Source organism: Oryctolagus cuniculus, chromosome 11, assembly GCF_051225735.1.
Source record: "Oryctolagus cuniculus isolate XC-2025 breed Fujian yellow rabbit chromosome 11, ASM5122573v1, whole genome shotgun sequence".
Lineage (NCBI taxonomy): Eukaryota > Metazoa > Chordata > Mammalia > Lagomorpha > Leporidae > Oryctolagus > Oryctolagus cuniculus.
The window spans coordinates 33601682-33615922 of NC_142877.1; the positions used below are offsets into that span (position 1 = coordinate 33601682).

The 14241-nt window shown below is 38.8% G+C and overlaps 1 protein-coding gene and 1 long non-coding RNA gene across 7 annotated transcripts in view; one reads left to right on the forward strand and one right to left on the reverse strand.

Moving 5' to 3' along the window:
* Positions 1-3123, reverse strand: part of LOC149123405 (uncharacterized) — a 43281-nt gene extending 40158 nt beyond the window's left edge. The window contains exon 1 of the long non-coding RNA XR_016215912.1: positions 3012-3123. This is a non-coding gene — a long non-coding RNA (uncharacterized LOC149123405). The remainder of the gene's footprint in view (positions 1-3011) is intronic.
* Positions 1-14241, forward strand: part of PLCB1 (phospholipase C beta 1) — a 792589-nt gene that overhangs the window by 679340 nt on the left and 99008 nt on the right. For 2 of the 6 annotated variants that reach the window (XM_008256382.5, XM_089307273.1), the window contains 4 exons: positions 1354-1430; positions 1539-1628; positions 2098-2155; positions 2714-2800. In XM_008256382.5, the coding sequence (XP_008254604.2) occupies positions 1354-1430; positions 1539-1628; positions 2098-2155; positions 2714-2800 (312 nt within the window). Of the gene's footprint in view, positions 1-1353; positions 1431-1538; positions 1629-2097; positions 2156-2713; positions 2801-6600; positions 6651-7418; positions 7473-13769; positions 13888-14241 lie in introns of those variants that run through there. The other 4 variants (XR_016215911.1, XM_051846235.3, XM_089307272.1 and 1 more) reach the window with 4 other exon arrangements.

The following is a 14241-nucleotide window of genomic DNA, read 5'->3' on the forward strand; positions in this document are numbered from 1 at the left end:
AAATAAATAAATACCCTTTGAGAAGCATTAATTGTCTCCTAAATAGCAATTGTGCAGAATACCAAGGGTATGAAAACACTGCTATTGCCCTCTGAAAGCTTGGTTTGATAATAGGTAAAAATAATAAAATAATTTCATGCACAGTGATGTATTCAAGGTTCAGTGGTGGCCAAGGAAAGATTTCTGATGTTCTTTGTATCAACTGGGAGTCACCCACACACACAAAGACACAAACATAAACTTCTAGGCTGAGTAATTCATACCATTCCTGAAGCAATTGAACTATTAATGATAGCTAGAAACTAAGAATTATAACTCATTGTTGACTGTTCCTTCCATTTTTATCATACTCATTTTTATTTGAAGCTCCAGAGTTCTTCTAAGAGATAAAGGAATTGATAATCCCATTTATCACCAAAAAATATAGTTTCAGGAAATATAGGTCCTTACTCCAAATCACATTTTTAGTAAGTTGATGATGGAAATAAACAGAATCTGTAAAAAGATTAATGCAAGGTGGATTCAGAGCAGAATATGAGTGATTTAGGCCCAGAAAACACAACCCCAACTACTTTCAATGAGTCCTGGGAAGTGTCCCAAACTGGTCAAATTCTCATCAGAATTTATGTGTTAAACAGTGAGCATCCCATTGGCGTGCCCCCAAAAGGTGGGTTTTCAGTAAAGGGGCAGAGGTTACATTGCTTACTGGTTGGAAATCAGAATATGATTGGCTAAAAGAAACTTTAGAGACAGGAAGGGGACTGTCTCTGAAAACAGGCTATTGTAGAAAAGAAGGCTACTGATTAATTTTAAAGCGGGCATTTCTGGGGATGAGTAAGGAAGGCATGGATAAAGAAGAAAGGGTTGTTCAAGATTGCACCAAATGGCAAATACAAAGCAGGCCCATTGTGCACATGATGGAAGTCAGTCTACCTAATAAGATTAATAGCTCTATCCACTCAGATAAGTCGTAGTAGCTGTTTCTCTTGGATGCCTTACCACCTTTTTAGGGACAACTTCTCCTGAACATCAAGGAGTAGAAATTGGGACCTGAGTCTGCACTGTTAGTTGTCTTTGCACTGAGCCAGAGTACAGTCACTTGCACAACGAAGTAATGAGTTCTGCTTACTTAAATCAGATAAGAACAATTTCATATGAAAACCCATAGGCTTAGATCATAGGATGGTTTTAAATTATGTGTTCATTGCTGATGTTAGTTGTCTGGCAATTTTAGTTACTGTTACATATCCATGATTTTCTTACAAAAGGTAATAATGTTTCTGGTAGGGAGTGGAGGAGGCAGCTGTATTTATGATCTTGTAAAACAACAAACTGGCCTTTTTTTCCCCCCAGCTCATTCAAAAGTTGACAGATGTTGCTGAAGAATGTCAGAACAATCAGTTAAAGAAGCTCAAAGAAATCTGTGAGAAGTAAGTCCTCATTCCTTTTGCCATATATAAGTTTAGTATATAAGTTTACTAAACACATATTGCCATGATTTGCCATTTTTTCCCCTTTTACTTCTATTTTGACTGCAGAGAGAAGAAGGAGTTAAAGAAGAAGATGGATAAAAAGAGGCAGGAGAAGATAACAGAAGCTAAATGCAAAGACAGAAGCCAGATGGAAGAGTGAGTAGGAAGGGCTGCCTCTCCCCACCTTTTATCTGAGAAGCATTTTATTCTGTATGAGTAACAGGTTCTTGACCAGAGACCCCTCTGTGAAGTTTCTCCTCTAATTAACCTTTCAGAAGATCCCTTTATGTAAGATTTTTAACAGTGAACTCTCAAACAAAAGTAGATCAATAAAAAATTGGGGGCACCAAGAGCATTTTATGTAAATATTAAGTCAAGAGATACCTTCCAGGAGAGGCTAAATCCTCACTTACAGGGCTGTCAGGAAACCTCGCTGACCTTTTGTGAAAACAGAGCCTGTGCCTCTGGAGGAACTTGACCTTTGACCAGAGGCTGGCAAATCACACCTTCTTGCAGCAGCTGTAGTAAGGAGGTTGAGAGTTCTGCAAACTCTAATCTCTGAGATTCTCATGTTTGTCTATTCTGGATGAGTTTGTCTAAGGACCTCTGCATCATTTGCTTTTAGGGAGAAGACAGAGATGATCCGGTCATACATCCAGGAGGTGGTGCAGTACATCAAAAGGGTATGTGGGTTCATCACTCTCTCTCTTTTGCAAATGGTGGGTTAGCATTTGGCAACCTGGTTGTGAGCTTCTGCAAGAAAATGCCAACCCGTGTGACGGCTCTTCAGCAGCAGCCACTCTATAATCACTGTTTCCACAAGTTCAGTTGCAAACTACTCCATACAAGTGTCCATCTAAAGATAGACAGTCAAGAACCATTTCCAAGGTCAGGAGCCCAGGATAATGATGTAAATGGGAAGAGTCCCTAAAGAACCTGTAAGTTGTCATCAGTGGTAGAGAAGATGGCAACCTCCAAGGGCCATCTTTTTTTTTTTTTTTTTGTAACATTAAGGAAATGTTCAAACAGTTATGAAAATGTAAGAATAGTATAAAAAGTATAGTTCATTGATCACCACCCCCAACCTCTATGTACCTATCACAAGCATCAACACTTATGTAGTCTCCTACACTTATGGGGCAGTTTTTACTATAGCCTATGGATTGAAATGCTTTTGATTTTTTAAAAAACATATGCTTGAACATGTGGATGAAAATGATATTCCTTGTAACTTCTTATAGTTAGAAGAGGCACAGAGTAAACGGCAAGAAAAACTCGTGGAGAAACACAAGGAGATCAGGCAGCAGATCCTGGATGAAAAGCCCAAGGTAAACAAAACTGAATAGTAATACACAAGCATTTCATTTCGCTAAGATAAAACCTTCCTAGTTCACCTAAGGACTTCACACACAGTGACAGTAAGTTCTCACATGTGAAACTCATGTATTGTTCTCAATGAAAATAAAAATCTTTATAACAATTCTAAGTATTTATTATCAACTGGTGAGCTTTCAAAAATCACAGATGCACTGAACCCACCTGCAGAAACTTGATTTCAACTTGCCTCGGGTGTAGCTCTGGTGCAGGTACTATTAAAACTCTTCCTACCAGCTGATTCGAGTGTGCAGCCCTGTGACCAGGGACCAGCCAAGCCTCTTACTGATATAATGTTGTAATGACAGATTCTGTCCAGTAGAGGGTGCCTGTACCAAAACCACTCTGATTTTATCTAACAAAATATTCTCATGAACTAGAAAAAAAAATATTTTCCTCCATAGTAACAGTTTATCGGAGGCTTCAGCTTAAAATCAATTTATGCTGATAGTTTAACTTATATAAATCAACTCATAAATATTAACAAAAGATGAAATATCTACAAATTAAATACTTGATTTCAAGTTAGCAAGCAACATCTCAATTTTGATTTATCACTGAATATTTTTCTATTGGTGGAAAAATATGAATTTCAGTTTTTCTGTTCTTCTGTCTGCAGTTTAAAATATCTGACCTAAATGTACTGTCCGTCTATACAAGCTCAAAAGTGTCGATTTTATTTAATTGTATATTCTGTTCACCAACTTCCATCTTATTAATTTACTGTGGTTAATTTTAAATATATCCTCATGGTTATTTCTGCTTTCATATTTATTACACAGGACATTTATTTAATTTTTTAAAAAGTTTTTACATTTAGCAATATAGATCTCAAGTAAGAATAAATAAATTACTTATCTTTCTTGCTGTTACATTTCTCATGCATGCATACAATTTAGATGTTCTCTTCAGCTGATTAGGCTTAAGTGAAATGCAATCAGTTGTAACAAAATTTCAGAAATTGCTCATAGTAACCCTCCCTCCCAAATCTGAGATTTCACTTTCTACCCTTTACGTTGCCTGCAGCCAACTGTGGTTTGAAAATGTTAGATGGAAAATTCCAGAAATAAGCAATTCACAAGTTTTAAATTGCCAGCTATTCTGTGTAGCATAATAAAATCTCTCATCCCACTTTGTCCTGCCTTGATATGAATTATCCCTTTGTCCAGCATATCCATGCTGTTTATATCACCCTCGTTAGTCACTTTTCTATTAGTCACTATTCTAGTTATTAGATATGCTGTAGTGAAATCACAGTCCTTGTGTTCAAGGGACTCTATTTTTACTTAATTATTACCCCAAAGTGCAAAGGCACGGATACAAAGGAGGCACCAAGGTATAAAATTTGGAAGGACAGATTAATTCTGGTACTGAGTGGCAATGCTGCTAGGCATACAGTAAAAAACATTGTCTACAGAGAGTTTAGTGTTACCCCTGGTTTCAGGCATCCCAAGGCTTGGGGCGGCTCTCAGAATGTATCCCTAGTGGGAATACATTTCTACACAGGATTAGTCTTCTAAAAATGCTCAGATACTTGGAGTAAAGGATCCAGGTTTGACTAAAATTTAAGAAACATGTGTACAATAATCACTCCAAATGCCTGCAACAGCCAGTCCTTGACTGGACAAGGACTGAAGCCAGGAGTCAGTAACACAGTCTGAGTCTCCCCCATGGGCTACAAGAACCCAGTTACTTGAATCATCACCACTGCCTTCTAGACTGCGCATTGGCAGGGAGCTGGAGTCAGAAGCCAGAGCTGGGTTCAGGGGTTAAATCCAAGGATTCCAATGTGGAATGCAAGTGTCTTAACCTGTGTGAGAAAGGTTAAGCCAGATGCCCACTTTCATTTCCCTGAATTTTTAGTAGTTCTCTTGTCCCCACTTTTGAGTGTAAAAGTTATCCACAATGATTTCCCTTTGCTTTTCGCCCATGAGGTTGCTCTTATGATTATCTTGTGTCTGGACTTGAAGGTTCTCCTTGAAGATCGTTGGCTCCGTGTCAAACTAAAGCATTTATTGAAGAGTGTTCTTCAGGGATTAAAAAATGTTCTGCTTTGGAACCTGAACCATGAATTTAATAATAAAATAAGAAATAACTGCTACCATTGTAGGCCACACTGACTAATAAAGGGAATTGTTAATGACAAGGAGTAGCAACAGTACACAGTAGAGTAACAATAAGGTCAAATGTAGGCTGCATGAACAGAGAGCAAACCACAGGACAGTAAATGGAGGCAAACAGGTAGTCAGGAAAGGCCAGGCGGACAGAGTAGTCATGGATGCTTCTGTAATTGTGGGAAATAGAAATGGAATAGCACTGCTTTGAAAGCATCCCTGTCCACGTCCAGTATTGGAACAGTGTTTGACACTTGACATAGAAAGAAGGGAAATTAACAAAAGGAAAGGAGGAACAACTAAAAGACAGGAAACTGACCAATAATATCTCTAACAGGTTCACTGAGTCAGTTCTGTTCAGTCAGAAAGATGCAAAGACAGTGATCTGATGACATGTAAAAATTTGCAAACTATTCTATCACTGAGTTTTGAAGGAGGAATTTGACATTATATCAGGTAAAGACAATCACAACCTTCTGATGAAAAAAAAAGGTGTGCTAGGTATTGCCATCAGTGATAGAGAGTAGAATTCCTTCTTCAGTAAGGTGATAAATAAGTGTTCTAACTAGAAACTGGTAAAAGCTACTCTTTCACTTAACAAAATATATATGCTGCATGAAATAATATTTCTTCCCATTCTTCAGGTTTTTTGCCACATTGTTGGATATAATAATTTACTTCCTCTTCAGTCACTTATTCTAACTTATTCAAACTGTGTTTGATGTCCCCAATCTTGTCCTTATCAAGGAGAAAACCTATTTTACATTACTGCTTTCTCTCAGTGCTGTTTTGAGCCTCAATCATAGCTACATAATTTTCTAAGCCATTGGTAATCCAACAACTCCTTCACAAATAACAAACAGGAATAAAAAATTTAATGAAAGAAATTTAAAAAGCCAATTGGTAAAAGTCATCTGTTCTCAATGGTAAGGAGGGGCTCTCCTGGCTGGATTTAGAGCAAACGACCTAAGAAGATCAACTCATAGTACACATTTGTTAACCGTTTTCCTGAACAATGTTCTTGCAATCTCTAAGGATCAATTTAAGTCCCAACACTTTTTCTATTCTACAAAAGAAGAGTTACTGGAGAATATATCTGGATAAAAACCAAGCTAACATTCCATTTCTTCTCCACATATGGCCAGTATCATCCAGTTAGTATCTGGTAGGAGCCAACTTTGGCCAGTCACAATGTTAAAGTTTATTTTAACTTAACTTTTGCTTATTTTTATTTATTTGAGAAAGAGACAAACACAGAGAAAGATCTTACATCTGTTGGTTCATTCCGCAAATGCGCACAATGGTCAGGGCTGAGCCAGGTCAATGTCAGGAACTTGGAACTGAATCCAGGTCTCCCATGGGGGTAGCAGGGACCCAACTACTTGAGCCATCATTTACTGCCTCCCAGGGTGCACATTAACAGGAAGCAGAGCCATGACTTGATCCCAGGTACTCCAATATGGAATGCAATGTGGATGTCCCAATGAGCTCTTAACTACTGAACCAGTGCCTGCTCCAAAGCTTATTTTAGATTGTCTCATTTTTTAACATGTGCCAGGCACTTTTCATATGAGAAATTCATTTTTTACCATTAAAAAAGGAGATTCAAGAGTCTTTTCCTTTTGCATGTAATGTTTTAGGGCCTTGGGAGAAAATGGAAGTAAGTGTACCCTTGGGACAATTTATACAATAGGTAAGTATTTTGGCCCTCAACTTGACATAAAGTCATGTTGTGTGTTGGTATCCACAGAAATGTATTGTTATAAGCAACAATAGACACTCTGTAAGGAGAACACTCTGCTCCTTTTCTGGAGAAATGTCTCTCTGTATGTTTCCTAAGCAGTGAGATATTTGAGTCAGCCACCAAGTGTATGCAGCTTTCAGTTTTGTTTCATATGCGTGTGCCTTTTAATGAAATGCATAGCTGAAGAACTAGGGAGGTGGATGCAAGAAACACTGGCAATCCTACCACACAGTGACATAATAGATTTCCTTGGGATTTGCATTCCTGGGATTGTGAGTACAGAGAAACCACACCTTTTGTGATCCGGCTCAACTCTAAATTGATCCATTATAAAAAGGACTTTCTGCCTTTTTCTTGGGTACTTCAAAGAGATTTATTTTCACTTGTTGAAACATTGTTAATCAGGAGTCACCCTGTATCTGCTTCAAATATTGCAATGTCTATTGATCACTTTGCAGCTACTGACTCTCGTTACAAGAAGAATCATCTTTTGAGGGAACTTTTTAATGAACTGTCTCCCTAACCTCATAAAACAGTCGATAAATGTATAATTTACTTTTGCTCTGACACTTAATTTGTCTTTGATGTTTCTTAGAACACAGGTTTTCTGTTTTAATTTAGTTCATCATCAAGAAAGAATTCCAGGAAGCTTTAGGGCATTTTAATTTATTCCCAAAGAAATTTCATCACGCTGGCTCTTTTTTTTCCTTCCAGCCCGGGAATACAGACTGATTTTCCTCATTTCCCCTGTGACATCTTTGTAACAGGGTGAGTGACTCATCTCTATGTGAAGTGAGTCTTGTTGGACCTACTGCTGGGCTCCGAGACAAGCCTAAATGTGGCTGACATTTCCCCCAGTGTTCAGGTTGAAAAGACTAATGTGGGGATTTAAAGTAAAAACTTATTTACTTAAATGATTCATGTCTCCCTCCTTCCTCTAATCTTGTACTATCTGATGGGAAATGTGGATGCTCCTTAGCGTTACCTAGGAAGGGTCTTCAAAAAGTTCATAGGGGATTGGCACTGTGGCTCAAGCAGCTAAAGCCCAAGCCTGCAGTACCAGCATCTTATATGGGCACTGGTTCCAAGCCCAATGGCTCCACTTCTGATCCAGCCCCCTGCTAATGTGCCTGGGAAGCAGTACAGGATGGCCCAAGTGCTTGGGATCCTGCACTCATGTGGGAGACCTGGAAGAAGCCCCTGGCTCCTGGCCTCAGCCTGGCTCAGTCGTGGTTGTTGTGGCCATTTGGGGAGTAAACCAATGGATGGAAGCATTTCCCTCCGCCTCTCTCCCCTCCTTCCCCCCTTCCCTCCCCTCCCCCTCTCTCACTCTCCCTCTCCACACCCCACCCCCGCCCAGGCCTTAGAACCCTCTACCCCTACCTCTCCCCCTCCTCCTTGTTCCCTCCCTCTCCCCCTCCCCCTATCCCCTTCATCTCCCCCTCTCCCTCTCTCCCTATCCCCCCTCCTTCCCTCTCCCCCTTCTCTCCCCCTCTCCCCTTCTCTCCCTCTCTCTCTCTCTAACTCTGCTTTTCAAATAAATAAATCTTTAAAAAATAAAGTTCATGGAAATTGTATATTAAGAAAAAAACTATGCATGGATTTAAAAACATTTGTATCAAAATAAACCTATCTGCTTATTATTCCATTTTCCCATAGCATTTCAGAGGTCATATTGGACTTCTTATAGAAGCTAGACCACAGGTCAAGAACTAGATGCATGTAGACTATGGTTCATTGTTGTTTTGACTGACCTATACAGTGGATTACTTTTAGTTTGTTTATAGAAGAAATTTCATTTTCATTTTTATCAATGGGAAGTATTGCCTTTTTGAAATATGAATATCGTTACTCTTTATTTGCTTGCATATAAAACTTGGACCTATTGAGTTTCCTTCTGGGTAATGCCAGGATATGGGGATAGTTTTAATACTCAATTTATTTTTGAGATTCATTGTAATCCTATAGACTTTTAGACCCATAAGAAATTATAACTCTATAGTAGCAGACAATCAGTGTTCCTTTAGACTTCTCTGCATGGTCATAAACTTCTATGCTAAATATTCTTGTGCCATTTGAGGTTGTTGTCTTGTGTGTTCTCTAGAAGTTCTTTTGATGCAGTCTTCTGGAGGTCAACTTCTAGATTATGTGTGAGTGTATGTGTGTGTGCACATGTACACACAAAATGGCTTTATTTGTTTAACGTGGATGGGAATCCACATTTTCTTCATTCTGGAATGATAGTTCCACTGGGAATAGACTCTCTTGTCAGCAGTTATTTACTTTAGGCTCATTGAAGATAAAATTCCACGGTCTTCTAGTTTTATTGTTGTGTTGAGAGTTTCACTGTTGGTTTTCCTGGGATTCTTTTGAAAATAATTGTTTTCCTCCATTTGGACTGCATTTAGAATTTTTCCTTTATATTTTGTACGATTTTTCTATAATGTATCTCAATGTGTGTTTGAGATGCCTGGATGGATAACTTTCATACAGTTTTTAAAATCCTTCAACTCTTGGCAGGCGTCGGGCACAGGGGTTAAGATGGCACTTGAAAGACAGACAATCCACATAAGAGGCCTGTTTCAAGTCCTGGCTCTTCTTTTTCCAGTTCAGCTTCCTATTGATGTGATCCCTGGGAAGCAGAAGATCATAATTCAAGTACTTGGTTCCCTTCCACTCACATGGGGAACCTGCATTGAGGTCTGGGCTCCTGGTTACAACCTGGCCTTGCCCTGGAATTTGCAAAGTCAACCAGTGCATGGAGTATCTCTTTCTGTTTGTTTCTTTCTGTATGTCTTTCTGCCTTTCAAATGAAATAAAAATAATAAAATTTTCCAAAAAACCTCTCAGCACATATGACACATGAATTTTTCCTTTTCAGGATTTTATATATATTTTTATGATATAAATATATTTGCATAAAAATTAAATGAATCTTTACTCCATTTTCTCTTTTAACTGTTCTCAGTATTTTCCATATGTTCTTTCCCTGCTGTCCTGTATACACCTTTTTTTTTTTCAATGCACTAATTCATTGTTTCAACTGTGATTCTACCCATCCACTGGATTTTTAACTTTAGGTTTGGTTTAAATTCAAATCCATAAACTGCATGTCCCAGCTCATTGTAGAGAGTTGCTGTGAGACTCTTCCCTCTGGGAAGCCATGGATTTTGGAGTACAGGCTCCTTACACTGCAAGGCTGTCAAAGATGAAGTCAAAATTTTCGGCCATAGCAAAGGCCTTTAGGGAAAAATCAGCATCCTTGCTTAATACTTATCTAGGTTCAGTATTCCCTTCAGTTTAGGTCTGGTCATTCTTTAACTTTTTTGTGGATTTTAGGTCTTTAAATAAGATTGTTTTTTATAATGAACTCAGTTTTTTTTTTTTTAATTTGTCTTTTGCGGGAAGGATGGCCCAAATAATTATCAGATATAAAAAGTCCTCACATAATTTCTAAAATTTTTGAATCTGTTAACATCTGTATTGGTTGGAATTCAAAGCGAGGAACTAAACCAATAAAAAATTATGTGTGCTATAGGGAATTGACCGATGTGACTGTGGGGGCTGGCTCTTTGCTGTCTCCTGAGACTATCATGTGATATAATGCTGGACCATGGCAGAAGGCAAGTCCAGAAGGGAAGATTACGAGCAGGCTTGGTGACTATGATACCTTGCAGAAGCCAAACCGTTCTTCCATGGAGCTGAACACACATACACACACCTACCCCTCCACTTGGCCCAGGGGTCAGACAACTGAAGGAAGACTCAAGGGGAAAGGGAAGTGATTGTGGGCACAACTACTGTTTCACAACAACCAAGTGAGTCAACAAATCGCCAACAACATGTGTGTGACACAGAATGGCTATTGCCCCCATAGTCATCTCTCCTACCCTCAGGAGTCTCCCAGGTAGCACACCAGAACCAAAAACACACAGAAAGGGAAACTCTGGGAAACATAGTTCAGCAGAGTCAAGTTGGATATTACAAATCCATCATGGTATTACATAAAAATCAGAGAACTTATTACTTAGAAAAACATTAAATTTCTCCTAAAAATAGATTATATGATTATAATATAAATAAGCAAACAAATTGCGAGAGCTGAGAGAGGCTGGCCCTTAGGTCAGCATGATACTGCCAAGTCTACTTCATGGATTTCTGTTGCTGATTGGTTCCATAAGGTAAAATATTGAGCTTTATTTAATTTTTAATTTTAATTTATTTATCTATTTGAGACACAGCAGAAAGCAAGCTCCAATCCATGGGTTCATTCCCTAAATGCCTGTAGACCTGGAAGCCATGAACTTAATACAGGTCACCCATGTGGGTGGCAAAGCCCCAATTACTTGAGCCATGGCCCCTTCCTCCCAGACTATGCCTTAGAAGGAAACTTCTAAGTCAAGACGTAGAGGCAAGGATCAAACCTGGCACTCCATTTGATATGTGAGCATCCTAACAGCTAGGCAAAATGTCCAACCCTGAGTTTGAGATTTAAATAAACTTCCAACTTAGATGTATATGGATGCCATTGATTGCTTTTTATTTTATTTGTCTAAACTTTCTTTCCCCTTCCTTTATCCATGTTTGTCTTTCCTAAGGAAGAAACTCTGTGGGAGTATGGTGATCTATGCATTGAATAGAAGGCAGAGGGGCAGGAAAGAGGCTTTCCACCTACTAGAGCAGCTGGTTCAGGTGATGGTGGAGTTCAGAGATGAGCTTTAACCCCATTGACTTGCCTCTGACCACCTTGCCCTACCAACAAAAATTTCACACAACAATGGATGGAAAACCTTTTGGGTTTACTTCTACTTCCATGTGTCTGTTATTGGGCATGATTATTTGAATTTTCCTAATACTTGTTAGATGTGTTATTTCCAAACTGTATCTGTAGTTTCTGTTTTAAGCCCTGCTTTGATAAAACTGCAATAAAATATGCAAACACAGTCTCCAAATACTTTTTAAAGCAAAGAATGTAAAAATGTAATTGACCTCCAGAAACCATGACCTTATTTTACTATGTCCATAAGCATTTTAAGGGAAACGATGGCCAAAATCAACCCTAAGAAATATTATCTGCAGAAAATCTAAGGAGGAAATGAATTAGTTGCTTTGAAATATTTGTTGAAGCAGTGTGTGGAGACCAGAGCAAAGGTTATTACAAAAGGGCCAGCACATAACCACCAGGCTGGAAAACACTGAAGTTCCAGTTCAAAATAGGCAAGCAGTTTCTAAGAGCAGAAGTTATGTTCTCTAATTTCCATGCATTATGCCTTAGGCCAAATTAGTGTAATAAATCAACCACTTGGAATCCTCTTTATGCATTTTCTGTCAACAAAAATCAATTGACAGCAGTTCTGCATTTATTATAATCACTGTTGTGGAGAATCTTTTAATTTGATAAAGAAGTCTTTCAGTTTGTAATACAAACCAAGGCTCAGATAGTTTTTTAAAGTTTCTATGTCATAAACACATATACACATTCATATACATAAACACACACTACCTTATACAGTTGGAGGATGGCTTAGAAAGTTTAACCGTTTTGGTATCACAATGGCTTTTGCCCTAGAGAGTTATACTTGTAAATAGAATCCATGTCAAAGAAAGTAGCCAACAGTATATACATGTTTTTGGTATATAAACTAAGAAATACATTTTCTTCTATCTCTGTTTGAAAAGGATCTGTTTCCATTTTTCTATGAAGTGTACATATTATCCAAAAACTCCTAGATTTTGGGAAGTATATAATGAGCTATTAAAATTCTTTAATTTATTTTTGTCTATTAGGTATAATAAAAATCCTTAGGACTTGAAAAATATTGTTAAGCAGTTAATTCATCTTTATAATTCTTAAAGTGCCAACTGCAAAGCAACCACCTTAGCTAAAGCCACCATCATCTCCTGCCTCAATTTCTAAAGAGCCTCCTAATGGGTCATCTTGCTGTCATGTATATCCACTCATAATCTATTCTCAACATGACAGCTGAAGTCACATTTTTAGAACATAAATGAAATTCAGTTGCCTCTCTGTTCAAGACCTTCAGTGACACCCATCTGCCTCGGAGTTAAAAACTTACAAGATCTGACATGAGCCGTCCCACTTTGCAGTATGCTCTCTTCCTTCACTCATTGACCTACTCTCTGCTCAAGCTATACTGGGCACCTTGCAGGCCCCAACAAGCCAGACCAACCCCACCTGGGGCTGTTGCATGCCCTCGTTCCTCAACTCCCAAGGGAGTGCTTGGGCATCTCTCTCCTGTCTTTCAAGTATTTGCTCAAATCTCTCTTCTCAAAGAGTCTCTACATGACTTCTTTATTTAAATTTGCAACCTCTTTATACCACTCTCCCATCCCTGCCTCCTCTCTTCTTTATATTCTGCTCTACTTTCTGTGTTTCATAGAATTCATCATCTTCTCTCATTAGGTCACATAGTTCTCTCCTGAGTGTGCCATTCAATGTTGCTCTTTCACCATTAGCATGAAAGCTCCCCACAAGAGGAAGTGTATTATCTGTTCTCTTCACTGATGCTTGCTGCTGCTCTTGAGTTCAAGACACCCAAGGACAACACCTGTCTGGCACATAGGTGGTATTCACTAAATATTTATGAAATTATTTACATAGAGAGCTGACAAAATTAACTTTGCATTTTAATAAAGTAGATCTCTTTCTCTGGAGGAGAAAAGTAGATCCACGGAGCACAAACGCACTGGGCTGCACTGTTGAACTGAACAGCTATCAGCACCATCTTTACTCAAGTTTCCCGATGGTAGTGGGTTACGCAGAGTTTCTCAAAAGTGATAGTTCTAATTATATTTCACATCAGATGCCCACAAAGGGTGGGGGAGAAGCAAAGGAGAACCCAATTGCCAATTCCATTGTACTTGTGGTTGGGCTAAGTGCCATGCCACACTGAAGGTGTTGAAATCAAAGGCAGTGGAGGTTTTAAATCTGTATTCTAGAATGCATTCCAAATGACCTCCAATACAAATAATTTCAAACACCAACTGACTTAGAAATCTATTTCATTTCCTCAAAAATGACAGCCTCCCTTTTTCTCCACACAGGGGGACGGTTCCTCCTCATTCTTGTCGGAAACTTGCCATGAGGATCCCTCTGTTTCCCCCAACTTTACTCCCCCCAACCCTCAAGCTCTCAAGTGGTGACCACCGTCCCTCTGGCCAGGTAGGACTGGATGGGAGGGGCCGCATTTGAGAGAAGGGTGATGTGTGGCCATCTGGTTTCCAGGCATCTTGGAATTTCTCCTTTGTGAGCCTCAACACCCCAATTCTCTGCACTCCATCTTTTTCCTGCTCAAGTCCTCAACCACTCCCATGCACTCTCTTCCTTCTTTCCTGCCTTTCTTTGATATTTATGTCTTCCTCATTGTGCTTTCTCTTCCTGACACAAATTCTGTTCTTCTGTGTGACCTTTTCCTTCCTTCTGTTTTTCTATTTGCAAGACTGATTCCCTCTTTATTCTTGATCTTTTTTTTTAACTCACTCTTCTTCCCACTTCTGATAAATTTTTTTCATTCTT